The sequence below is a fragment of the Silurus aristotelis genome (assembly GCF_946808225.1).
Source record: "Silurus aristotelis genome assembly, chromosome: 21".
Classification (NCBI taxonomy): domain Eukaryota; kingdom Metazoa; phylum Chordata; class Actinopteri; order Siluriformes; family Siluridae; genus Silurus; species Silurus aristotelis.
The window spans coordinates 12,422,631-12,449,291 of NC_139594.1; the positions used below are offsets into that span (position 1 = coordinate 12,422,631).

The window sequence follows — 26,661 nt, forward strand, 5'->3', positions numbered from 1 at the left end:
CCCACTCCTCCACACAGATCTTCTCTAGATCAGTCAGGTTTCTGGCCTGTCGCTGAGAAACACAGAGTTTGAGCTCCCTATAAAGATTCTCTATTGGGTTTAGGTCTGGAGACTGGCTAGGCCATGCCAGAACCTTGATATGCTTCTTACAGAGCCACTCCTTGGTTATCCTGGCTGTGTGCTTCGGGTCATTGTCATGTTGGAAGACCCAGCCTCGACCCATCTTCAATGCTCTAAATGAGGGAAGGAGGTTGTTCCCCAAAATCTCGCAATACATGGCCCTGGTCCTCCTCTCCTTAATAGTTACAATCAGTGCAGTCGCCCTGTCCCATGTGCAGAAAAACACCCCCAAAGCATGATGCTACCACCCCCATGCTTTACAGTAGGGATGGTGTTCTTGGGATGGTACTCATCATTCTTCTTCCTCCAAACACGTTCAGTGGAATTATGACCCAAAATTTCTATTTTGGTCTCATCTGACCACATGACTTTCTCCCATGACTCCTCTGGATCATCCAAATGGTCATTGGCAAACTAAAGACGTGCCTGGACATGTGCTGGTTTAAGCAGGGGAACCTTCCGTGCCATGCATGATTTTAAACCATGACGTCTTAGTGTATTACCAACAGTAACCTTGGAAACGGTGGTCCCAGCTTTTTTCAGGTCATTGACCAGCTCCTCCCGTGTAGTTCTGGGCTGATTTCTCACCTTCCTTAGGATCATTGAGACCCCACGAGGTGAGATCTTGCATGGAGCCCCAGTCCGAGGGAGATTGACAGTCATGTTTAGCTTCTTCCATTTTCTAATGATTGCTCCAACAGTGGACCTTTTTTCACCAAGCTGCTTGGCAATTTCCCTGTAGCCCTTTCCAGCCTTGTGGAGGTGAACAATTTTGTCTCTAGTGTCTTTGGACAGCTCTTTGGTCTTGGCCATGTTAGTAGTTGGATTCTTACTGATTGTATGGGGTGGACAGGTGTCTTTATGCAGCTAACGACCTCAAACAGGTCTTTGAGAGTCAGAATTCTAGCTGATAGACAGGTGTTTAAATACTTATTTGCAGCTGTATCATACAAATAAATAGTTTAAAAATCATATATTGTGATTTCTGGATTTTTTTTTTAGATTATGTCTCTCACAGTGGACATGCACCTACGATGACAATTTCAGACCCCTTCATGATTTCTAAGTGGGAGAACTTGCAAAATAGCAGGGTGTTCAAATACTTATTTTCCTCACTGTGTATATATATATATATATATATATATATATATATATATATATATATATGGATAGATAGATAGATAGATAGATAGATAGATAGATAGATAGATAGATAGATAGATAGATAGATAGATAGATAGATAGATAGATATATATATATGGATAGATAGATAGATAGATAGATAGATAGATAGATAGATAGATAGATAGATAGATAGATAGATAGATAGATAGATAGATAGATAGATAGATAGATAGATAGAACTTTATTGTCATTGCATAGTACAGGTACACAGCAACGAAATGCAGTTTGGCATCTACCAGAAGTGCAAAATGTAGCAGTCGTGCAAAAGTGCAAATAAATATATGGCATATTTACAGCAAGTGATAGTGATAATATGTAAACATATGTAAAGTGAATAAATACAAAGGCAGTAACAGTGCAGAGATGTGTGGACATCAATTTAGAGTACAAGTCGAATAAACAGTCTACTATATATAAATACATATATATATATATATATATATATATATATATATATATATATATATATATATATATATATATATATACGTGTGTGTAAATATATATACACACACAGGTTATATACACAAATGAATAAAATGTTGGGCAGAATGTACAGTAATGATATAAAGATACACAGATAAAAATAGTGCAGATGTAATGAGGAGTAAAAGATATACTATGTAATATGTACATGTATAGAACAGAGGTTATATACAGTGTTTTGTTTTGTGTTTGTTTTGTAGTGATTTAGCGGTGTAGTGTAGAGTTCAGTAGTGTGATGGTGGATGGAAAAAAGCTGTCCCTGAACCTGCTGGTTCTGGTGCGCAAGTTCCTGTATCTCCTTCGTGATGAAAGGAGGTTAAACAGTTTATGACTGAGATGTGAAGAGTCCTTGATATTATTGTGAGCTCTGCGCAGACATCTGCTGTGGTGAAGGTGCTCAATGGCAGGTAGTTGGGTGCCAGTGATGCGTTGGGCGGTTTTGACCACCCTTTGCAGGGCTTTTCGTTCACTCACAGTAGAGCCTCCGTACCATACAGTGATGGAGTTGGTCAGGATGCTCTCAATGATGCAGCGGTAGAAGCTCGTTAAAATCCCCGGGGACAGATGAGATTTCTTGAGACTTCTCAAGAAGTACAGGCGCTGTTGTGCTTTTTTTTACCAGAGCTGAAGTGTTCTGCTGCCATGTCAAATCCTCAGAGATGTGAACTCCCAGGAACTTAAAGCTGGAGACTCGTTCTACCTCAGTTCCATTGATGCTGACAGGTAGATGTCTCCTGCTGTTGGATTTCCGAAATATATAGTATATACAGTGCTTATGACTGATACCTCTTGCATATTCCTTGTGAATGTAATATTGTAATTTGTAGCATACAGTGGGATATAGAAGAAATCCAGGCCAGTTAGAGCCCTTGTGCCACTTGGTTTTCTTGTGTCCAATTATAGAGCAAGGATGGTGATATCTTTTATCTCCTGTGTACATGGGGTCAAAGCTGCAAGGGATAGCTAGCTCAACGTGAGAAGTGCGGTGTGCAAAAGCAATTATTCATTAGAATTAGGGGTAAGTTATCGCATAAATATATACCACATATATAATATATACTTTATAAACATACCATAGTACTTGAAACACCACAAAACAAAACAGTCAGGGAGTTTTCTATTATTTATCTAGTAAATATAAAAAAATACTTCATGAAAGGCAGGAAAGAAATGACACCTAAAGAAACGTTTGTTTGAAGGATTTTGAAACGTGTATGTGTCATTAATGTTAACAAACTTTTGAGGCAGGAGTGATTGGAATAACTGACACAGTAATTTGTCTTTATTTGTGTATAACACTGCTTTTTTATTTTTTTTTGCTGCAGAGGCTTTTATCAAGTTTTAGTAACGTCAGTAGTTAGAGCTGTGTAGGCAGTGCTGATGTCTAATCAGCTACAAATGAATGATTGTGGGGATTGTGTTTGGATACTTTCTGAGCCACAGAGAAACAGTTAAAATAATTTTTGAAAAAAGTGAGGATGGAAAATGCTGCTGAGGAAATTGAGATTATGGTGATTGTTTTTGTGTTGACTGACTTTGATTTGTGTATCAATAAGGAATTGTGTATATGCAATATCCATGTACAGGCACATTTCAGCACATTTTTTGATGTTGGGAAAATAATGAAACTAATTGAAAACAGAATATTTACTTAAAATCTGCCCTTTCATAAACTCTATAATGAAAGTGTTTTGTGCTTTCAGAGTTCAGAGACATTTTCACAAGAATGATTTTGTACTTATGCTAAAGTTTTGGGAAAACAAAAAGAATGTAAGGTTTGATCAATCTAAATAGCCAGAGCTCTAAATAAATATTGTTTTATTTTTAATGCATTGTACAGTATATATTTGTATATGTGATTGTAATTCCACAACAGATGCTTTTTTTTTTTTTTTGTATTTTAAAAAATGTAATTAAAAAAAATATATATTTTGAGGAAACAGGTTTTCAGTGCTTTTGTCGAAACAAGTAACATGCGATAAGGAGAGAAAAAAAACCCCTCAATTATTCCATCAGCTGTTGTCAAAACCGTGTGTGTGTGTGTGTGTGTGTGTGTGTGTGTGTGTGTGTGGGCGTGCATGTGCACAATGCCAGGCAGTGGACTATGCTCAGACATGTCCTTGCTGTAATACGACACATGTCCCATGCCTGGCTTACTGAAGTTTATGCTGTCACAGAGATGAGCTCATCTATATTTAGCACAGAGCAGTGTGAGCCTGACCACGGCAGTCACTTTGTGCTGGAGTGCTCACAGAGACACACACACATCACACTCAATCTGTAGTGGAAAGGACATTACAGCTGGTAAGCTTGTCGAAACTCAGGCTTATTTTTGTTCTCTCTGTAAAGTTTCCGTGCAGACAAGCTCAGGTGTTTGGGAAAGTGTTGGTGAGAATGTGTGGGAAATACCTGGCACTCGAGTGGTTACTGAAAATAAGGGAGTGTAAATGTGGGGTGTCAGATTTACTGCGCTTTTGCTTTTTGAATGATGGGATGAAGTGGTATCTGGTTGTTGACTGTTAACTGGTTTTTTTTTTACCGTTGCTTTATGTAACAGGCATTTTTTTTATTCTTCAGTTTTATTTGCAGCATGTGTAATTATAATGGTAAATACTTATCATGTTTCTCTATTGTGAAAAAGTATAGAACCACTGGTGACTCAAGCCTAATAATGGAAGTCTAAGGGCAGTTATTGTATCGTCTAATATATTTAAAATAGACAGTTATGCAACATGAGAGTAACACAATAAATAAATGCTTCCCTGAGCTTTTTGTTTTTTCTGTGAGATCAGGTGGGAAACAAAGCAGCTCTATACTTACTTGTACAGAGCTGCCTTGGTTACGTGTAAGGACGAAATTATTCCAGCTGGAAAAAGTAGTCTGAAATGATGAAGTGTAATTTCATCTCAGACAGAAGAAAACAAGAAAACTTTCTCCAAAAATGCGTTTTGAATGTAATGAAGCCATTGCCCATAGACTTCCAAGGTTATGTCAGTTTTGTATAAACAGATGTCAAAATGCTGGGGCTTAAAAATTACACATGCACTACAGAGGCTGGAAAATAGGTTGAAAATATTGGGTTTGTTGCTTTGATTTTCTGTAACGTATCTTCTGACTTGGTCCTATAGCAATTGCCTGGGAATGTTTTTCAACTAGATATAAAAGTTTCTCTGGATAAAAGCATTTGTCCTGTTCATTAAATGTAACATTTATTTTTCTTTGCAGGACTTTTATGAATACCGGTAAGCAACAGAAGCCAGTGCTTACAGGCCAGCGGTTTAAGACCAGGAAAAGGGGTGAGTATCTATGATGTTCATCACTGTTCATCTACACTGTAATATGTAATAACGATTTCTAGACTAAATGGCTTGTTTTTATGCTTTGAAGACTTATCTTTAAACAAATTGACTTTTATCCAAGCCTGTCTGGGCACTTATCCACATAAGTGTGCGTACACACTCCCCTAAGGTACTGCAGTATTTAAATTTATAGCACTGTTGCAAAAGTCCCTGTAGCAGTTCTTTGCCTTCCATTAATAGCTTGTTTTTGTCTGCTCTTGCACAACACTAAGCTGTGCAGACCCCCTACCACCTCATTACTGCTTTTCACCTGAACACACTCACCCACACTGTATATATATATATATATATATATATATATATATATATATATATATATATATATATATATATATATATATATATGCAAACAAACACATATAAACACAAGTACCCAGATCAGGAAAAGCACTGAAGCTGCCCCCTACTGGTTCAAAAACAGGATTTTTCAACCAGGCTTTACATAGTTTGTATTCATTCTAGCTACAGCACTGTGATTGCAGCACTATGCTTTATAGGCAAACGCTCATGGAAAAAACTGTTTTTCATCAAGAGCCAAGCTTGGCCTACAAAATGTTCCTCAGGGGCCTGTGACTGCCAAATGTGAAGGTGTTTTTTATCACAGGACACTAGTGTCACACTTCAAAGCCTTGCTCTGTAGGTGCGACTGGCTGTTCAAATGTGGGGTGTCACAGTCATAGCCAGACTGTTACTGTGCATTTCCACCCGTTTGGAACTGACTATTCATGAGCCATGTACAGTAGCTATGTGCTATATTTGGCTACAAAATCTAAAAGATCTAAAAGCCTCAGATTTTGCGAGCACTCAAAGAAAAACAGTGTGTGCCCACACGTACCAGTCCCACAGTTGATGTGAATCTGATTTCTTTCCTCTGGTTGTTGTAGATGAAAAGGAGAAGTTTGAGCCCACGGTTTTCAGAGACACGATCATTCAGGGCCTTAACGAAGCTGGGGGTGATCTTGATGCTGTAGCCAGGTTTCTGGATGTCAATGGTTCAAGATTGGATTACAGGCGCTATGCTGACACTCTGTTTGACACGCTCATCACCGGGAGCATGCTTGGTAGGAACTAAAAAAGAAGAATGTTTCTGTAAACATTTTCCTGCTGTAATTGTTTTTCTTTTGTTTACTGTATTTAAAAGTTTAATATATTACTTCTATGTAGTTTCCTGGCAATGCAGAGGTTGTGTTTAGATTAGTATCATGATCAAAAGCAAAAGTGCATCGACGCTGACCATAGACTCGCTGTACTGTACTTTGTCATGATCTAGCTTGTCTGTGAACCTACTTTAATTTTCTTTTTCTCTTGTTTCTTAATAAAGTTATACTTATCAGGTGGACAGCTATAAAGTCTGTCTTGAAGAAACCTTTGTGTGTTTAACATGCAGTAGAAGTTGTTGTTAGTCAGCAGATGAAATATACATGCACAGACAGTAGGCATGCAATTACTGTATACAGTCTTTCATCTCTACATTAATTTACATTTTCGCCATTTGGCAGAGATCCTTATCGAGCGACTTACATTTATCTCATCCATACAACTGGCCAGCTATAGGGTTAAGGGCCTTTGCTCAGGGTCCCAAGAATGGCAACTTGGTGTGGCTGGGATGTGAACTCATGACCTTTTGATACAAAGTCCAAGGCCTTAACCACTTAGCTACCAACCACCTTCAACTAAATAAAGCTATGCAGACCCCTAATAAATCTAATTGACAGTAAATTTTTATATATCTCTTAACATAACGCATTCTCCTTTATCAGGCTTTACTGATACGAACAGCGTGCATTAATGCAACCGATTGCACCTTTAACAACAAACCTCTGTTTCTCTTCCAGCTCCCGGGGGAACACGCATTGATGATGGAGACAAGACCAAGGTGACTGTCCACTGTGTGTTTACCACAGAGGAAAATCACACTGCTGCACGCAGCTATGCTCAGGTAATGCTTAGTAATGTTCAGATGTTGCTTTACTAGCACATTCTTGTTAAACAGTAATGCAGCATGCCAGCCATGCTTCACATTAAATGCTTTAAAGTACAGATCTACTTATCACACCCTGTTTTATAAGATGCTCTATTAATTAATCCTGCACATGCTTATTATCAATGTACTTTTTGATATTTATTGCTGGCTGTAATTGATTTTTTTTTTTATGTATCACAAGGTATTCAATAAACTTATCAGGAGATACAAATATCTGGAGAAGGCTTTTGAGGAGGAAATCAAAAAGGTACTTTCCTTGTACTCTCATTCTTATTCCAGCAGATGGTGTTTATACTACCTGGAGGTAAAACAGTTCTCCTTGCATCTTTCATTAGTCAGCCTAAATAGTGCTATAGTATATATGCTGTGTGTCACGATGAGTCACTGTTTTCTATGTAGCTCCCATTTACAGGCTCTAATTATAAATATAAACCTCAATTATGAAATTAACAATATCCGAAGAAATATTTTTTATTGCCAAAGGAATAATAAGAATTTTACACTTAAATCAAAACCCATTAATTGTTGCTGTACTTATTATACTGTATACATGTATGCCTTATTATAACATTTGTTTTTATATATGTATTTTATTTTTAAAAAAAAATATTTTTTGGTTAAGCTGTAAAGGCTTGAACTTTAGGCTTTAAGTGGATTGTGGTTTTCTTTGTGTCCGTCATACAGACTCATGATACTGATAACTAGCAATTTCAACATGCAAGCCTAGATATTTCACCAAAATGTGTGCAGAAGGCATAATAAACAAACCGCATAATTGCTGCCCTTTGAAACCATTGTCAATAAATACTCATTATGTCTAAGTTGCTATACTCAACAATTTGGTGTTCGTCTGGTTTTATGCCTTAGTAAAAATTAAAAGGGATTTTTTTCAGCCAATGAAATGGAAGGATTCAAATCAAGAATCATTTTTTTTTCTTTCTTTCTGTTCAAAACATGTTTAAATGGACACATCATGTTTCTGTTTCTCCTGGACAGCTGCTTCTCTTTCTAAAAGCCTTCAGTGAGTCTGAGCAGGCAAAACTGGCCATGCTGACGGGCATCCTGTTAGCCAATGGCACTCTGCCACCTGCTATCCTTACCAGTCTCTTCAGTGATAACATAGTGAAAGAAGGTTAGTAAATATATTATACCCAATGCTTACAGACTAAAACACTTATTAGTCTCATCATCTGCAGGTGTTTCTTAGCGCTTGTTACGCCTGGCTCCGCCCTCCACTCTCTCAGCGCTAGCACATATAGATTACACATTAGATTTGAAATTAATATCAATACACACTTTATTTTACAGTGCATGCACAGTACACTTTAATGGGTGCACCTATACACCTATGTATTAAATTAGTTATTTTATAAGCCCGTCATATCGCAGCTGTGCAATGCACAATATCATGCAAAACACGCCAGCAGCTATTTATCACTTAATTATCAAATTGACTATCAGAATGCGGGAAGAATCTGATTCATTTTGACTATGGCATGATTGTTGGTATTAGACTGACTGGTTGATTATTTATCTACAGTAACTGATCTACAAGGATTTCCACACACAACAGACTCACAACACACACTAATGCAATAAAGAAACAAGCAACTGTCCTGCAAATGGAAACGTCTTGATGGTTTAGGGGGCTATGGTAACTTTGATTACCACTCTGTACATTGGTAGTGAGCTCAAAAGCTGTAGGCACAACATGTTGAAACTTGAGGAAGTTAAGCTACAACAGCAGAAGACCATGTAGAGGATTTACTTCTGTCAGATAAGAACAGATAGCTGAGGTTGCAGTGGGTACATTTTTTGTAGTATAAATAACCAATAAAGGATATTAGAAGTTATTAGCATAGCGATGCACCATATTTTGAAAGTCCTCTTTCTGTCTCACACTTTTGTATTTTATCTGATTATACAGGAATCGCTGCTTCCTTTGCAGTGAAGCTGTTCAAGGCATGGATAGCTGAGAAAGATGCCAATGCTGTGACTTCAGCCCTGAGGAAGGCCAGTCTGGATAAGAAGCTCCTTGTAAGTTTGTGTGTGTGAAAGAGAGAGAGAGAGAGAGAGAGAGAGAGAGAGAGAGAGAGAGAGAGAGAGAGAGATTGCCTACAGTTTTAGTGAGAGATTATATTTAATATTGTAAACAATATTAGACATTGACACTTTGACATTGTCAGCAGATCTGTAAAGGTGTTTGCTCTAAACATTCATGACCTTAGGAATTGGACATGTGAATAAAAAAAAACTAATCACTTTGTGTTTATATAGAACTACTACATTTTTAATATTACTTATTGTTTTAACCTGATTTTCATTAACTTAATATCATCATCTGTTTAGGAACTCTTTCCTGCCAACAAGCAAAATGTGGAGCATTTCTCCATGTACTTTAATGAAGCTGGGCTGAAAGAGCTGTCGGACTTCCTGCGTGTGCAGCAGACTTTGGGCACCCGCAAGGAGCTGCAGAAAGAACTGCAAGAGCGTCTGTCTCAAGATTGTCCCATCGGAGAGGTGAACATGCTTCCACATTTATACACTTACTTCTAAAGTCATGATTTTAACATTGGTAAATTTACATACACCTGACAAACAAGAAAAAACATATATAGGTCAAAGACGGAGTAACACATTTCATTTAATTATATGCTTTCAATTGAATGCAATCATTGTCATTCTGCTACTTTAAACTGTTATTCTAAACACTTTGGAACTAAAAACAAATAAGTGATAATGGAAAATCACTTGTCCCACCCTTCTGTTGAGAGCTCAGTTCTAATTGGTAAGAACTTATTTATTAACTTTTATTCTATACGTTGAGTAATTTGTAATAACAACCTTTTTGACAGTAGTTTCATATAAAAGCATGCAAAGTTTGTTTCAATGTGGACCAAAATTATCCATAAGTAGATGATTATTTAATATATTAAACTAGGATTGATAGCCGATAAAACATCTGCATTACAAGTTTTGTTTTGCAGACAAATTAAATGTACAATGTAAAATGTATGACGCATCATTTATTAATAAATAACAAATTTCACCTGCTGTGAAATGACTGTGGAATAAAAGGAATAAGACACATTGGAACAGGTAAAAGCAGCTTGTGCCAGCTATTTTCTTTTGTGAAAATTTGAAACAATCTTAAATAAATACATTACTAATACCTTCCTAATACCGTCCTAAGTGTATGTGAGTATTGACCAGATGTTTAATGTCGTGTTCAGATTGTGGTGTATGTGAAGGAGGAGATGAAGAGGAATGATTTGCAGGAGCAGGCTGTGATTGGTTTACTCTGGTCCTGCCTTATGAACGCTGTGGAGTGGAACAAGAAAGAGGAGCTTGTTACCGAGCAGGCCCTCAAACACCTCAAGGTACAGGGGTTTAGAACGTGTTCTTCACAAATGCATTAAATACATTCGCTGCCTTACTAAAGTGACTACATTTGCCTGGGTGTACATAGTTAACCAATTACCTCACTATTTCTTTTTAAAGTTAGGAGTCAATTCTGCCTTCACAGCCCCATCACACTGATGTCTCATTGTTTCTTGTAGCACTACGCTCCTCTGCTGGCTGTGTTCAGTACTCAGGGTCAATCTGAACTGGTTTTGCTGCTGAAGATACAGGAGTACTGCTATGACAACATTCACTTCATGAAATCTTTCTCCAAGATAGTTGTGCTGTTCTACAAAGGTACTTATCAACAACAAAATACTCCGAATCAGAAAGAGCTTTATTGCCAAGTAGGTTTGCACTAACAAAGAATTTGTTTTGGTGACTGAAGCTTCCAGTTGCACATTTTCTAAAGTGAAAGGAAATAAAAAAGCAAAATAAATAAAAAAGAATAAAAGTAAAAAAGTTATTGCACATTATTTATAAAGAAGATAAATAGAGTATTTTTGCACAAAAAAAGTACGGATTTAAATCAGTGGTATTGCACGTATGTTTTATTTTTTTGCACAATGACGAGAGCTTTGTATGACCAATTATGAATAATATAATTATAATTATTAATAGCTTGGGGGAGATTATAATAATATGGAACTGATAAGGCAAGATATGTTTGGTGTTCTAAAGTTTAGAATTGAGAATTTAGTCTGAATGTGGAATAATATGAAATCATTCTCTATGATATTGATATATGATAATCTTACGCAGCCCTGCCTGCACTCTTATTTAAATCACTGTCATTTTCTACATGATTAACTATCTGTGATTGGCCCAGTACCAGTTATTCACCTTGCAGGCCAATTGCCACACAAATCTGCATTCCAGTCTGCATACCAGTTATAATTAGTAAGCTACTCCACCATATAAACACTGTTTTTTTTTACATACTGTTTAATAGTAGTACATTTGGGTACACAATATACACTGATCTCGAATGAGTGAATATGCGACGTCAAAATGATTAAAAAGAGCTTGGATCTCCTCTAAACAGCAGAGGGAATAAAACGTGAGTATACCAGCACAGATTTTTATTTCTAGTCAAAGTTAGCTTGTACTGACCTACAGTGAGGGCTGTTATCCACCTTATGAATAGCAATGGCTAGTGGCAGTTTGAGGCAAAGTTTTAGACGCAGATAAATAATTTCTGCTAAATATACTGTGTATGTATGTTTATGTGTGTCCACCTTATTCATTGGCTCTGGCTTTTCATGGACCAACCCCTGGACTCTATCTCTACTGATTTTTCATGTGGTGTTCATGTGACTGTGTACCCTTCTCTGTTGTTAGCCGATGTCCTTAGTGAAGAAGCCATTTTAAAATGGTACAAGGATGCCCACTCTGCCAAAGGAAAAAGCATCTTTTTGGAGCAGATGAAGAAATTTGTAGAGTGGCTTCAGAATGCAGAGGAAGGTATGTGGGTTTTACAGAAATGTTAAAAAATATAAACTTAATTTGGAGTTTGACTTTACTGCATCTACAGTATACCAGTCATTTAAACATACTGTATGTGAGTATCTCTCTTTCTTTCCCTCTCTCTCTCTCTCTCTCTCTCTCTCTCTCTCTCTCTCTCTCTCTCTCTCTCTCTCTTTCTGTCTTTCTGTTGGGCAGAGTCTGAATCCGAGAAAGAAGATTAGCATTTAGGAGGACTGAAGATCACGACACACTGCCCTCTGAAGAAATCCTGTTAGTGCACTGTAATAGGAGGAAAGACACTCAAGCACAACCAGTGGACAAGCCATAAATAACTTCTCAGATATTGAATAAACCCATTTGTATGTATGAGTGATTTTTATTAATAAATATATAATAATGTTTATATGTACCAGCACAAGTTTAGATGTCACTTTAAATACCTAAAATACAAAACCCACCATTTCGGTTTTTATTGACGTGGGGGAGTAAGTTTTCCTTTTTCCTCCTGAAAATATAATGCAGTGAAAATACAAATGTATTTATTGTATTTTATATTTACCAATAAATAATCTTTTTAAAGCCCAATTGCATTGTGGTGTAAATCAAGCACTGATGTGATCTTGCATCATGTAGGTTACAAAGCTCTTTAGAATAGCAAAATGAAATTTATTTTTTATATTTTCATTACATAGTTTGTCAATAGAATGTTTCATTTCCATATGCAGTATCATGAAATGGTTCTCAAATATAACCAAACAGGCATCAAATGCTAATGGCAAGAATTTTCTATGCGTCATTAACTCGTGAGTTAGTCATGTCGGCATCTGCTAATGTTCATCTTTTAATGTGGAGCTGCATAATTTATTTAACAGTCAAGAATGATCATATAAATATAGATAGATAGATAGATAGATAGATAGATAGATAGATAGATAGATAGATAGATAGATAGATAGATAGATAGATAGATAGATAGATAGATAGATAGATAGATAGATAGATAGATAGATAGATAGATAGATAGATGAAAGAAACATAACACATTTTTATTTTATTATATACTTTCGGGTAAATGCTATCTAAACACTTAGTCATAATGGAAAATCACTTGTACCACACTACTGATGACATCTCAGTTCTGATTGGTAAAAACATGCTGAATAATTTTTATTCTTCATGGTAATTAATGTGTATACACTTTTAATAATTTTTCATTTCATATATATATATATATATATATATATATATATATATATATATATATATATATATATATATATAAAATTTCGCTTTATTTTTTATTTGTATTTTTTATTACACACGAATTATATTTAATCATTTAAATAAAAAATAAAAAACGCTTTTATTTGTGTTCAGTGCTTTTTTCGATTAGTGAAAACCGTGAAATGCTGTCCGCTCCTTTCTCTGATTGGTTGACACTGTGCTGCCTGGTTTCTGTTTTCTGATTGGTGAACAGCATGCTGTTACGTTTCTGCTCTCTGATTGGTGGAGAGGACGCTGTTTCTTTTCTGTTCTCTGATTAGTGAAGTACACGTCCTGCCGGTTCCTCCCTTCCCTGATTGGTGGAGAGGGGGCGTTCTTAGTTGCTGCCCTTTGATTGGTAGTCATTTTTGCGGTTCCAGCTGCCGTTTTTTGATTGGTGGACATTTTTTGCGGTTCCGGCTGTAGTTGGCGCGAACGTGCACGACAGCGCGAGACAAAGAGCATCTTGCACTGCTCCATGTGAAGGCTCCGTTTGCGCTGCTTGGTTCCCGGACTGTAGGTGTGTGAGTAATTAGGACAGGAGGAATCGGCATGGCTGATAAAGAAGGTAAGCGCAGTTGAATGAAAACCCTGTGCGTGGCTGCTTTCATTCCGTTTCTTCCGCCCCTTCACTAACTGAGCGCAGGCTGCTAATTGTTAGCTATTTGCGTGTCGACACAGGCCGCGCGCGTCCCGCCATATTAACATCTCACCGCGTGAAAACGGGGGCAGTGGATTTATACTTGTTTTAATCAGTAATTTAATTCCCAGGAGAAGGCTGGAGTGTGAAACTCTCTGAATTAAACAGGAAACGAAAGTTATACGCGTGTAGAGTTGACAAGCTGCTCTGGGTGATGTGCCTCGGTGCCTTTGGAAGGCGGCAGCTATTTGAATGAATTAGCATGCTAGTCTCCGGTAGGTGTACTTTTTATCAATGCGTAGTGAAGTCAATAGTGGCTGAAAACTTATGGTTCTCTCTCTAGATTAATTCTTAAACACGTGTAGGAACTCTGTCGAGCTGAATGTTTACCGTGAATTTACTTTTTGTGGTTCCTGATGTCTCCCAGTGTTGTTGGTGTGGGACTATAATGTGTTATTGTATACCTTGGCTGAAGTGAAAGATCTTGAAGTTCACATGTTACTCATTAAGTTCCTGGTTTCCGTTCGTTGTGTTGCAGCTGCTTTTGATGATGCAGTGGAGGAGAGGGTGATCAACGAAGAGTACAAGATATGGAAGAAAAACACGCCGTTCCTCTACGACCTAGTGATGACCCACGCATTGGAGTGGCCCAGTCTCACCGCACAGTGGCTCCCTGATGTCACCAGGTACCTCTACCCACTCAGCATCCACCTGAAGCCCACGATTATCACATTCCTGAGACCTATTTCAGGTGTCAAGAGCAGCACAGAAGCTAAACGTCCAGCATAGGTGTCTACAAAAGTTAGCTGATGCTCAGATTACGTTATTAGTTCTCCACCTGTCATTAGTTGCCAGTGCAGTGAAACCTTTGTGTATAGTTTTAAGTTTACAGAACTTCTCAATCAGGGTGTAATGTTTCACTTGGACCAAACTGAACATAACACTTTTTTTGTCCTTTACACATGGTTTACCCTATCCTTAAAAAAAAAAAAAAAAAAAAAAAATATATATATATATATATATATATATATATATATATATATATATATATATATGCATGCACAAGTACAACAATATGCTTTTTATAATATCCACTTTGTGCTGTTTGGGGCATGGTGAGTATTGTGTGTGGAGTAATTATGCATTAAAAATACACTGAAAGCTTTTGTAAAGGTCAGATCAGTATATTTTAACTATGCCAACTTTGTCTCTCCCACCCACCAGACCACATGTGGATGTAAGCATAATGAATGCCCAAATAGTGATTTCAGTAGTCAAATGCTGGTGCTTTAAATGTTTGTGTACTTCATTATATTTGGTCACACCAAAGGCTTTTTTTGTTAATAAACACATCTGTATAGTGTGATAACTGGTATTGACCAATGTAGTGAATAATTAAACCTTGATCTTTTTTAGCAGTAGTCATATTTAAAATTCAGATTTAGTGTGTCCATAGAAAACAGACTGCAGCTTTTTATAGCATCAATTCAACTCTTCTCTTTGATGGATGATTGAGTAAATGATTATTGCCTAATTAAAAATAGGAAGCAACAATAAGTGGTGAACAAATTGCCACTGAAATAAGATTAATAAATGTGTATACAGTGGTAGAAATTCTTCAGTTTTTGTGCTATTATTGTGTAATGCTTTCTCCTGTCAAATTGGAGTCCCTACCTTTAGAAGCATTCCAGCCAGTTAGGGGAAGCACCTTTCGTTTGAGTGGTGTTACTTTAAAGTTTTGTTCATTGCATCTGCTGTGAAATTTAGAAAATGTTTGTGTTCTGCAGGCCTGAGGGGAAAGACTACAGTGTCCATCGCCTGGTCCTCGGCACCCACACCTCTGATGAGCAAAACCACCTGGTCATTGCTAGCGTCCAGCTGCCGAATGATGATGCCCAGTTTGATGCCTCACATTACGACAGTGAGAAAGGGGGTAAGAGTGTTTTATAATTTGGTGATTAAGCTTTTAGGTGTTTGAAATAACTTGTCTTATGATGAGTATTCTATTTGCTTCCAGAGTTTGGTGGCTTCGGCTCAGTGAGTGGCAAGATTGAGATTGAGATCAAGATAAACCATGAAGGAGAAGTGAACCGGGCTCGTTACATGCCTCAGAACCCCTGCATCATTGCTACAAAGACTCCAACCAGTGATGTGCTTGTCTTTGATTACACAAAACACCCTTCCAAACCAGGTTTGAACATCTTTTCAGTAATGATTATGTAAAATAACTGTTTTTTCCAATCTCAAGGGCTCTTAAAGTGCTAAGATGCAAAATCTGTGGTATATTAATTTACTGATTATTGATCTGTTTATTGGGTTCATGAGCTGCAGTGAGTCACCTTAAAGTTGCTTGTGCAGTGTTGGGACAACACAGCTCATGTTATTGAGCTGTTATTCCACAAGCAGCTTGCAGTGTCATTTCTCTGCCAGAGAATCCTGAACCAGACATCTTGAATCCTGAAGCCTGTCATTGCCATAAGATGTTTGTACTTTGCCTGTTCCCTCTAGACCCCTCTGGCGAATGCACTCCCGACTTACGATTGAGAGGGCATCAGAAAGAGGGCTATGGTCTCTCTTGGAACCCTAACCTAAGTGGCTGCCTACTCAGTGCCTCTGATGATCATGTAAGAGACATCATTCCTCTTCAGTTGAAAATACTTTGGTTATATCATTGCATCAGCTTTGCAGTTCAAAATCCATACACTTTGTCATTAGTTTCCTTTATTGTTTGCAGACAATCTGTCTATGGGACATCAGTACTGTACCCAAGGAAGGGAAGATAGTTGATGCTAAGACCATTTTCACTGGTCACACTGCTGTGGTAGAGGATGTGTCCTGGCATCTTCTGCATGAATCGCTCTTTGGCTCAGTGGCTGATGACCAGAAGCTGATGATGTAAGTTAGCTCTGATTTATTTGTTTGATCAACAGAAGTTTATTTAGTGACCTCCACTAGCTCCAGGGCTTTTTAAGTCTTCTGAAAATCTGAAAAATATCTGGATAGAATTTCCAGAATAGAAATCTTTTGGCATTGTAGCTAAGAGTTGTATGCGAATGCCTTTGTCTTTAAGGCACGCTGACAACCAAAATCGCTTGAAACATAATTCCATTATGCAGTTATATTGCTGAAACGCTTGAATCTTGTAGCTGGATTGTGGTAAATGTAAAAAAAAAAATATGCTTTGCTATCCCAGGTGTTAAAAATCAAACGGTCTCTTAATTAGAATGGCTTGAAAACTGGAAATGTACAGGACTGTTTTGTGAACTGATGAGAATATTATGTTGCAGAAATCCGATTTCAGTGAAATGTTTTTATTTATTTTTATTTAAATCTTGCTGAATGCATGAAACACCCAGCGATAAAAAGGAATCTTGAAGATTACAATACTTGAACACATTTTTCTCAGTGTTTGAGAGTTGAAGTATATCCACACTTTGTTTCAGTTGGGATACACGTTCCAACAACACATCCAAGCCCAGCCATGCAGTGGATGCACACACTGCGGAGGTCAATTGTCTCTCATTCAATCCTTACAGTGAGTTCATCCTGGCTACTGGATCTGCTGACAAGGTAGGTACAAAAAAAGCCATGTGAAGAGTACATATTATTTTACTTCATTAGCATTATTCTTACAGTTTGGTATTTTATCTTTCTTTAATAGACTGTTGCCTTGTGGGATCTCAGGAACCTTAAGTTGAAGCTGCATTCTTTTGAGTCGCACAAAGACGAAATATTCCAGGTAGGCAAATTGGATTGCAGCTGCTACAATATTGAGTACGAATTTCTCTGACCTTTTTAATGTGCCTACAGGTTCAGTGGTCACCTCATAACGAGACCATCCTAGCCTCTAGTGGAACAGACAGGCGTCTCAATGTCTGGGACCTCAGGTGAGTTCCTTTGTTTACTCCTTTGTTCCTTTGTTTACATTCTTGATACTTCAAACAACTAAAATGTTGGATATAACCCATCATGCCAGGACTCAGATCTTTTATATTTTCTGCAGTAAAATTGGTGAGGAGCAGTCACCAGAAGATGCAGAAGATGGGCCTCCTGAATTACTGGTGGGACACAACAAAATGCATCATTTAGTTATTCAGACTTGAATATATTTATATGTATTTGCATTTAAGTTTTTTTTATTATTATTCTTGTCAGTTTATCCATGGTGGCCATACAGCAAAGATCTCTGATTTCTCCTGGAACCCCAATGAGCCATGGGTGATCTGTTCTGTGTCCGAGGACAACATCATGCAAGTCTGGCAGATGGTGGGTAAATGTACTTAGCACATTAACCTGGTCTGAAAGCTCGTGTAAATCTGCAATGCTTTGCAACTAAATTAAAAGGTCAAAATAGTGCAGTGGTAAAAATAGTCAAGCCGATAATTAGTGTGTGCTATTTTGGTCATTCGTTGTTTTTTTTTACGTGAGGGACAATGTCAATGAGTCCCTTTTCAGGTGTGGTGGTCAAACTGCATCGTTTAAACAGTTTCTGTATATGTGCTATCTTGCTGCCAAAATAACAAAATATTTCTCTTATTCATTGTATACAAATAAGTTATGTATGATTACACTATGTAAAATATCTTGGAAATATGATGGTCCACCTTGACAGTGACAGTCTTACTGTACTTTAGCACAATGTCTCTCTCTATATATATATATGTGTGTGTGTGTGTGTGTGTATGTATATGTATATACTAAATAATTAATTTATTTTTTTGCTCTAAACAATTTTCTTAAACTCGAAACAATTTTTGAGGAAAATTTGAGAGATTACAGATTCTTTTTGTTTGAAATCTGCCGATGCTAAAGGGACATACACACCTTTCTCCTAAACGGTTCAGTTTGTGGTGTTGTGTGGATGGTTGTAAGGCTGTCCCATCAGAATTCAAATGATTAATCATAAGAGAAAAGTGACCAGTCAGAAATACTTTTAAATGATTTGCAATAATTATACCCCCCAAATTTTACATTTATCATCCAATGATGTATCTATTTCTATTTGCATACGTCTCTTCAGGAAGGTTTTTGGAAAGTTGTTTTCTTTTATAATCTCTGTAATTACTGAACAATGCTACCCAGTTGTGTGTATGAAATATAAATTTTACTTCTCCGATATTTGAAGATGAGAAATCCTATATTTAATTTTGCACTGTTTTCTGCAGGCAGAGAACATCTACAATGATGAGGACCCAGAAGGAGCAGCAGACACAGAAGTCCAGGGATAAAGAAAAATGTAGAACTTTCAGCCTCCACCACAGCTCATTCTCACAAAACCATGCTCTTTCCTGTTTTCTGAAATGGTGAACTGCATCAGTCACATCTTCAGCCACTCTCATATACTTAATTTTCTTGAGAGAAAGAGAAAAAATGACAAAGTATTTCTCTCTAATATGAAGTGTATTTTTCTAAGAGAAATTGTTTGCTCTTAATTTTCAGAAAGGCACATTAAGCTCATACTTTTTTTTTTCTTTATTCCATAGCCATAGGGCTTGAAAAGTGAAAGGGTGCAAAACCCTTCGCCCCACATACCTAATTACTATGGTCGAATTGTGGTGGTTGTCAGTAGGTGACTTATTTTAGAATTATTTTTACACGGCTGAGTCTTTCAAGAAAATGTTAAAAGGGTCCACATGGAGACTTGTGTACTCTTAATTTTGTACTTTTCTCTCAACAATGGTGTAATGTCATGTTATTGTCTAATATTCTTAGTCATTTTGTGTGTTTTTTGTTTCCAGTGTCTGTCTTTGTCCACACTGTTGTACAGAATGTTGAGAATAAACTGTTTTTCATCGAAATGATTCAGCCATAATAATGATTATACCATTTGGCCCAAACATTTGTTTGTTTATAATAAAGTGCTTGTCATCTTATTGAGGTTTATCCAAACCTGTTCAGCATCAATCAGAGCGCATGTTCTACCCTCATGCCCTAATATGTACATGTTGGCTCCTGTCTCATATTATTTGTGTTCATAAAGGCAAGTCGTTAGCACTCAGCCTGTGTGTATAAAAGCTTTATTTCCTCCACTCTGTGTCATATCCCTGTTAACACTGTAGGAGCATCTAGAAAGTTCTGAGTTGCTTAAGTGGGCAGATAAAAATCTGGGCAATGTCCATCATGCATTCCTTGCAGAGAGGCTGAGTGGTGCTGGTACATTTCATACTACTTCTGCCTTCTTTGGAATATTTATACAAGGGAACCCACATGCATGTTTATGATGGTTGAATTATGGCAGTGTAATTAGAGATAATTTACATTAAAGATTTAAACAGGTTGTGGTGTAAAAGCACCAAGAAGAAATTCTATTGCTAATTGCAAACTGTGCAATGTCGGTCATGTTCATCTTCAATCAAGTTTTCTCTTCCATCAGTAAGATTTCCTGTGGCTGTCCCTCTATGCTCTCTCTGTAAACATATATATAAAACATAATAATTGGGTAATTGTCTTATAATTTGCAAATAAAGTCCTTTACATAGATGATGACACTTGCCTGTAGAAGTATAGTTGCTTGGCCAGATTGTTCTTGAGTTCTTCCATCTCTTTTATCTTATTTATTTGTATCTGAAGTTCAGTCTTCAGCTCCCGGCTGCTCTCCTCTAGACGGTCTATTGTTTCCTGCAAAAAAAATTCAACGGCTTTATGACTAAAATATTTGTATCAATGACTGCGGGCTTATTCAAAATCTTGTTTATAGAATCCATCACATACACGGTATTGCTCCACGTTTTCTCTTCTCTGATTCTCCATCAGAAGAATACGCTCCTTCAATCGGACCTTCTCTAGTCCTAACCTCTGCTCTTCCTCTTTCAGTGGCCCAAGCTGAGCTTTTAGTTCTTGGCACTGCTCCCTGTATTTTATCAAAGCAGTTGTGCAGCTTTGTCTTCTCTTCAGTAAGGCCACCAATCTGGGCTCATACCATTCTTCCAATGCTTTGATTCCACCCTGCAAGTACTGCTGTAAGTCGAGGGACGCACGCCGGCCTTGGGACAGGTATGAGTGTGGCTTGTCCTTGCTGGATTCCTGGGTCATGTTTTCTATTTGATTTTGTAGAGCCTGCATTTGGCTTTGATGTTCAGAATGAAGCTGATCAATGTCTTCAATTAGCTTGTCCACAAGGGCCTTCATCTCCTTCTGAATCAAGAGACCAATACAGCATTAGACGTTGCCATGAAATTATATAAGGAACATGGTGTGTTTAAAATGTCAAAAGTTCAATTGAATGTTGTATATTAAGGCTGTTTAAATCTATCCTTCTCTATGTAGAACCATCCCATAAATCATTCCTATTAAGATTTCCAAGTAAATCCCGGATAGCTCTACCTTTAGAGAATAAAATATAAATCTTCAACTCAAAAGTTATTTATACCTTAAGCACAAAGATGCTGACCTTGTATTTGCATTATATCAAGCATTGCACTGCCAGTACAAAGGAAATGATCAGATGTACAGGTGTCCTGTTAAAGTATTCAATGAGTATATTTGACAAAGTATTTTAAAACTCCGATACCCCAAGACTACTTCTTTCTTTGCTGGATATTGGCGGTTCTGATGCTTATGTGCCCATTGAAGGTGCTTTGAGCAGTGAACAGGGTCAGCATGGGCACTTTGCCCAGACTGTGGGTACACAGCCCCATATGCAGCAAGCTGTGATGCACTGTATACTCTGACACCTTTCTATCAAAGTCATCATTAACACTTTCTTTTCTGTGGGATCGGACCAGACATGTTTGCCTTTACTCCACACACATCATTAAGTCTTGTGCACCATGCCCCTGTGACCAGTTACCTGGCAGCCCCTCCTTGGATTACTTTTATAGTAATAACTACAAATTGTACTGGGAACACCCCACAAGATTTGGTGTTTCAGAGATGTTCTGACCCAGTCGTTTAGAAATCACAATTTGGCCCTTGTCAAAGTCGCTCAGAATCTTAAGCTGCCTATTTTTTTCTGATTCCAACACATTAACTTTAAAAACTTATTCTTCACTTGTTGCCTAATATGTTCCAATGACGTAATGAAGCAATGACAATGTAATGAGACAATCAACGTTATTCACTTCACCAGTCAGTGGCTATTTCTGTTATATTACAACATATTAACAAGCATTCACATTACCTGTTCTTCTTTTAGTTGCTCCACTTCTTTCTGCTGTATGATCAGTGTCATCTGGCTCTGTGCACATTCCCTGGCAGCAACGAACAAACGTCTCCTAAAGAGTCGCATCTCATCCAGCAGATTGTGTTTCTGAAGGCTGGCCTTGGACAGGAGCTTCTGGGCTTCCTCTAGCTCACTCCTCAGAGCATGAGTCTCCTCCTCCATCGGCTTCTCCAGCTCCAGAAGCTCCTGCACCAGCTCCTCTTTCCTGCGCTCTAGTCGGCTCACCTCCTCAATGCAGCTCTCGAATGTTGTTCCCAGCTCCTTTAGCTCCGTGGTTGCATATAGCTCTGGTCCTGTTTCAACAGTGCCACCTTCAGACTCAGCTACTGCCATAGCTTCTGCTGTGTCTGGAGTACAGTCTTCATATTCGCCACTATCCTTGAAACAATATGTTAAATTCTTTCTTTCTGCAAATAAACCTGGTAGAGTAGATTTGGTCTCATGGGTGGTTTCAAATTCATCTAGCTGTGCCAGCATTTGTCTCATAAGTATATTAAATTCAGCATTTAAAGTTTCCTGACATTTTTGAGAATAGGACATTGAATCACCCGGAAGAGCAAGGGCAGCCTCGATCTCCTCCAAACAGTCTTCAAAGTACTCTTCATCATCTTCCTCAATAAATAATGGATCATGTTTTTCCTTGGGCTCGGTTAGAGACCCACATGGTTCCTCCAACTCAGGGTCTTCTTCAGCCATTTTTAGTTTATTACCTGTGGATAAATAATGCTGAATTATGACAAATCATGATTTGGACATTTACATACAGGTACAATTTGAAATTAAAGTTAAACGTAAAGAAATGTTTGATCTCTCCCTTTGGTAATATTTATTAGAGACCTACAGCAAAGATTTTCCCAAATAAAAATCCCTTTTAGAAACCTAAGCACTATACAAAGCACTAAGATTTCTCTTGAAAAAAGTTTTCACTTGTTTCCGTTGGGAAACTTCCCTGCTTTGTACTCAGTGATGACAGAGATCTTTATGAACAACCTTTATATATGGATGCATTGTAGGGTTTGAATTGCATTGTGTACTATGTTGGCAAAGAGGTAAGCTTGAGGGCAATCTAAGATCTGAGAGGCATGTGGCTCATTTTGTAGCAGCTGCCTAAGCCTAACGAACAGCTGAATGATGATGAGCCTACACACATTAATGTAGTATTAAGCAAAGGTCAGGTGAATATCTTTCAAATCGCTATTTTGCATACAGTAATATTTGGACCATTAACACACTTTATGCATTCATTAACTCAAGAGGATAAAGTACAGATGATGCATGCTGATTTTTTCTTCACCGTGGCCTATATAGCCCAGCGACACATGATCACACACTGCCAAGCTTTAGCTAAGGCTCTAGGGCATATAAATGCACCTTTTCATGTGCACCCTTGGGGATAAAATGTGATATAACTGGCTATGATACCCTAAATGGTCTGTGAGAATACATCTCTGGTAAATACGTCCCTGGTCAATATACATGATGGCAGGCTCATCAGACTCAAGAGCAGCTGCTAGCCATGGACATAGGCATGGTTCATTCCACCAGCTGCACACACAAAATCTACCACAAAAAAAGCCATCCTATGAGGAATATCTCAAATGTTTACATGATACTTTCATTGTCTGTTTCCATGGTGCATCTATACTTAAAATATCCCCAGTAATAACATTTGTTGAAATAAATTATTTCTAAGTCGAAATTAGCCAAACGTTCACTCAGATCCATGACCATGAAAGGCCAAACGTCAAGTCTAGCTATTGAACTGTAGCTACACCATGTATTAAGTTCTACACAATTTCTTCTAAACTACTCTGACTTCATTCAAAGGGTATTATTTAAAAATATAAGCTAACATGCCAGGTACTCACCATAGTCAATTGGTTTTCCTTCCCCCGCAGTCTCAGAGCAATATCGGAGTAGTGAGAAAGAGCGGGTAAAAGTCAGAAAATATGGGAGAGACACAGGACATCTGGTTTATTTCTTCCAGACTGCCGAGTCACCCAGGCAACTTAGGCTCTGTTTACATTTTCGAATAAACAGTAGGAGGGACGAAATATGAGCCAGTTAAACATAGAGCCCATCTTAAGCTGAGCATGTACAAAGAGGTCCACTGGGAGCTGACCAGCTGTAATAAACCAATGAAGCTTTAGTAAGAGCATTTTATGTAAATAAATGTCAAAATACAATTTGGCACCTATTGTTAATGACAGAGCAGAGCTATCAAATGGAATTTATAAAAGGGCAATCAGATAAATGTGACATTATGACGTCTGGGGAAAACCAAAGGAAAATCTGGCCGCAATTTTGAGACTGTGTTCAAAACATCATCAGCTAAATACTACATAAGGATCTTTTGCTATTTCCCTGACGTGAGTTTGACTTGACTCCTCAACAATCCTAAACAGTGACCTAGACTACAATATGGCCTAAAAGCCTGGCTATTATCAAGAATAAGGATGACTAAAATCTATCGCAGGCAAAATGCTAACCTGAGGCTGGAGAAGGCATAAAGATAAAGTGTATGTCTTGTAGCAAGAGTAACGCTTATGAATTCCCTCCATGCCTGTTTAATGCCACAGCTACTCAAAATAGGCACTGTACTTTACATGACCTGTCAGAAGACAGCAAAGGAACCTTTGATTCTTTGTTTCGCTGTTAATGTGATATATACAAGTAAATCATGTATCACAACCTGAACCAAATTTCTAAGGATTATATGGAAATCTAAATAAAAAAATCTATATAATATAATAAAAAAAAATCTAATTGATATTATTATCTTTCCTAGCAGTTGAATTAACTTTTAGTTCAACAGAAATTTATTATGAATACAGTTTTTGATATATGATATACTGTTACAATTTGAAGGTTTTGAGTTCAAATCCCAGCACCAAAAATCTGGCACTGCTGGGCCCTTGAGGAAGGCCCTTACCCTTAACTGTTCAGCTGTATAAATGACATAAATCTAAGTTGCTCTGAATAAAGGTGTCTGCCAAATGCCATAAATTAAATTAGATTTTCTGTAGTCTGTTTTGTTTCAAAGCTGAGCATGATATGGGTCGCCTGTGAGTCTCTTGAGAGAGGTTTCATGGTCATTGTTGTGAATTATGAGAATGACTTTAGAGTACACGGGGTAAGCAATAACGAAATAAATTAAAAAAATAGCACCAACTCCATTAGCCATGGGAATAAAATTATATTTAAATATGCAAGATATACATGTAAACATAACATTAAATTAACAATAATACTAATACCAAAAGAAAAGAAACATTGAATTTTCATTTAATAAAACCCTCTGTAACAGTGGTCAGTGTTAGACATGCCTGTACATATGTTTTTTTTATTATTATTATTATTGTCATTATCGCCAAATAATGATAGACACTAATAAAAAAAAATGCATTTACATTTTAAATTTACATTTTAAATCTATAATAAACTTTTTCACACTCCCTACATCAGGTTATCATTCAGAAATAAATTCACATCATTATTTCGATAAAACCTGTGTTTTAAAAATGTCTTTAAAACTGTGAAACATGTATAATTAAGAAAAAATACAACAGTGCCCTAGTAAGGTGTTGGCAACCCATGAGCCAGAAGAACACCTTCAGTGCTTCGTGGAATTGATGAACAACATTCTTTCAAATTATGTTCCCTCCATTCATTGTTTTGATGATGCTGTTTAACATGTCAACTTAAAATCTCTGATAAGTGTGTAATTGGGTTGTGATATAGTGACCAAGAAGTACATAGCGTATGATTTCCAGTCTTTCAATCTCCTATTCATAACACCATCTATATATTCAGTCTAATGTGTATTTCATGAAATCTGAATGAATGTAGTGAAAGAATATTGCTAAGAGAAACAGTGTATAAAAATGTGCAGTACAAGCAGTAGTACAAGTTCAAGTGAAAGCAGTGTTGCACCGAGATGTGTCAAGCAGGTGGACATGAGCAAATGGAAAGAGCACTGGCTTCCAGGGGCTTTCCTGCAGATTCAATTTCCAGGGTGCACTGTGGTGTGCTTCTGCATTATAACCACAAAGAGGTGCTGCTCAGCTGCTGTGTACTCAAGACTGTTATACATCTGTTCGTAATTAATAATGAATTATTATTGATTTATTTTCAACTAGTTGTATTATTTATTATTTATTTATATATTATTTATTTATTTAATAAAATGTGGCTATGGGTTAGGGTCAAACAAAACATTATTAATTGTATTTATAATTTGAATGAACTACACAGCAACAACATCGAAGATATAATAATAAAACACAATTTTATAATTTTTTTAAACATCACTTAAAATATAAATCCTTAGTTTTGTTTGGTTTACTTTATTTAGACTTTTTTCAATTTTTGGTGTTTGAATTGATAATCTGCGATTTACAATTATTCTGAATTTTAATTCTATAAAGTTAGACCATTACTACTCCCTTAAAGTCATTTTCATTTGACAAAAAAAAAACAAACAAACAAAAAAAAAAAAACATTATTATAGTGCATAAGTAGAATGTTGCCTTTTATTAAATAGTCTTTTCTCTAAACCCTTTTTTTTATGTTATATATTCTTTAGACCACGGA

General features: G+C 37.1%; 3 protein-coding genes across 5 annotated transcripts in view; 2 read left to right on the forward strand and 1 right to left on the reverse strand.

Moving 5' to 3' along the window:
- The window catches only part of bzw2 (basic leucine zipper and W2 domains 2), a 14,815-nt gene extending 2,226 nt beyond the window's left edge, over positions 1-12,589 (forward strand). The window contains exons 1-12 of one of the 2 annotated variants that reach the window (XM_083523211.1): positions 3,951-4,096; positions 5,018-5,088; positions 6,036-6,212; positions 6,987-7,090; positions 7,317-7,382; positions 8,132-8,267; positions 9,063-9,172; positions 9,485-9,655; positions 10,369-10,515; positions 10,696-10,834; positions 11,879-12,001; positions 12,200-12,589. In XM_083523211.1, coding sequence (XP_083379337.1) covers positions 5,025-5,088; positions 6,036-6,212; positions 6,987-7,090; positions 7,317-7,382; positions 8,132-8,267; positions 9,063-9,172; positions 9,485-9,655; positions 10,369-10,515; positions 10,696-10,834; positions 11,879-12,001; positions 12,200-12,225 — 1,263 coding nt within the window. In that variant the 5' untranslated portion in view covers positions 3,951-4,096; positions 5,018-5,024 and the 3' untranslated portion in view covers positions 12,226-12,589. Of the gene's footprint in view, positions 1-3,950; positions 4,097-5,017; positions 5,089-6,035; positions 6,213-6,986; positions 7,091-7,316; positions 7,383-8,131; positions 8,268-9,062; positions 9,173-9,484; positions 9,656-10,368; positions 10,516-10,695; positions 10,835-11,878; positions 12,002-12,199 lie in introns of those variants that run through there. The other variant, XM_083523212.1, reaches the window with a different exon arrangement.
- Positions 12,590-13,641: 1,052 nt separating this feature from the next.
- Positions 13,642-19,705, forward strand: rbbp4 (retinoblastoma binding protein 4). The gene is made up of 12 exons (XM_083523767.1): positions 13,642-13,835; positions 14,446-14,593; positions 15,695-15,840; positions 15,925-16,098; positions 16,416-16,531; positions 16,642-16,802; positions 17,351-17,477; positions 17,569-17,646; positions 17,718-17,794; positions 17,911-17,968; positions 18,063-18,173; positions 19,073-19,705. Exons 1-12 carry the CDS (start codon positions 13,820-13,822, stop codon positions 19,133-19,135), a joined length of 1,275 nt encoding a protein of 424 aa, XP_083379893.1. The 5' UTR covers positions 13,642-13,819; the 3' UTR covers positions 19,136-19,705.
- Positions 19,706-19,907: 202 nt separating this feature from the next.
- Positions 19,908-24,089, reverse strand: sync (syncoilin, intermediate filament protein). Of its 2 annotated transcripts, none has more exons than XM_083523747.1 (5): positions 23,937-24,089; positions 22,027-22,778; positions 20,619-21,038; positions 20,401-20,525; positions 19,908-20,314 (listed from the first exon to the last, which is right to left on the reverse strand). In XM_083523747.1, the coding sequence occupies exons 2-5, from the start codon at positions 22,762-22,764 to the stop codon at positions 20,260-20,262; spliced, it is 1,338 nt and encodes a 445-aa protein (XP_083379873.1). In that variant the 5' UTR covers positions 22,765-22,778; positions 23,937-24,089; the 3' UTR covers positions 19,908-20,259. The 2 variants fall into 2 exon arrangements, with proteins under 2 accessions (XP_083379873.1, XP_083379872.1); XM_083523746.1 differs by having other exon boundaries at positions 20,619-21,041.
- Between the last annotated feature and the right edge of the window lie 2,572 nt (positions 24,090-26,661).

Bases quoted from the DNA above. Each gene is read 5' to 3' on its own strand.
- sync (XM_083523746.1), bottom strand. From the start codon at position 22,764: ATGGCTGAAGAAGACCCTGAGTTGGAGGAACCATGTGGGTCTCTAACC. The intron at 21,042-22,026 runs GTAATGTGAATG...CTCTTGATTCAG, and splicing joins AGCAACTAAAAGAAGAACAG to AAGGAGATGAAGGCCCTTGT. The intron at 20,315-20,400 runs GCAAGTGTCATC...ATATGTTTACAG, and splicing joins AAGCAACTATACTTCTACAG to AGAGAGCATAGAGGGACAGC.
- rbbp4 (XM_083523767.1), top strand. The intron at 16,803-17,350 runs GTAAGTTAGCTC...ACTTTGTTTCAG, and splicing joins GATGACCAGAAGCTGATGAT to TTGGGATACACGTTCCAACA. The intron at 17,969-18,062 runs GTGGGACACAAC...TATTCTTGTCAG, and splicing joins ATGGGCCTCCTGAATTACTG to TTTATCCATGGTGGCCATAC.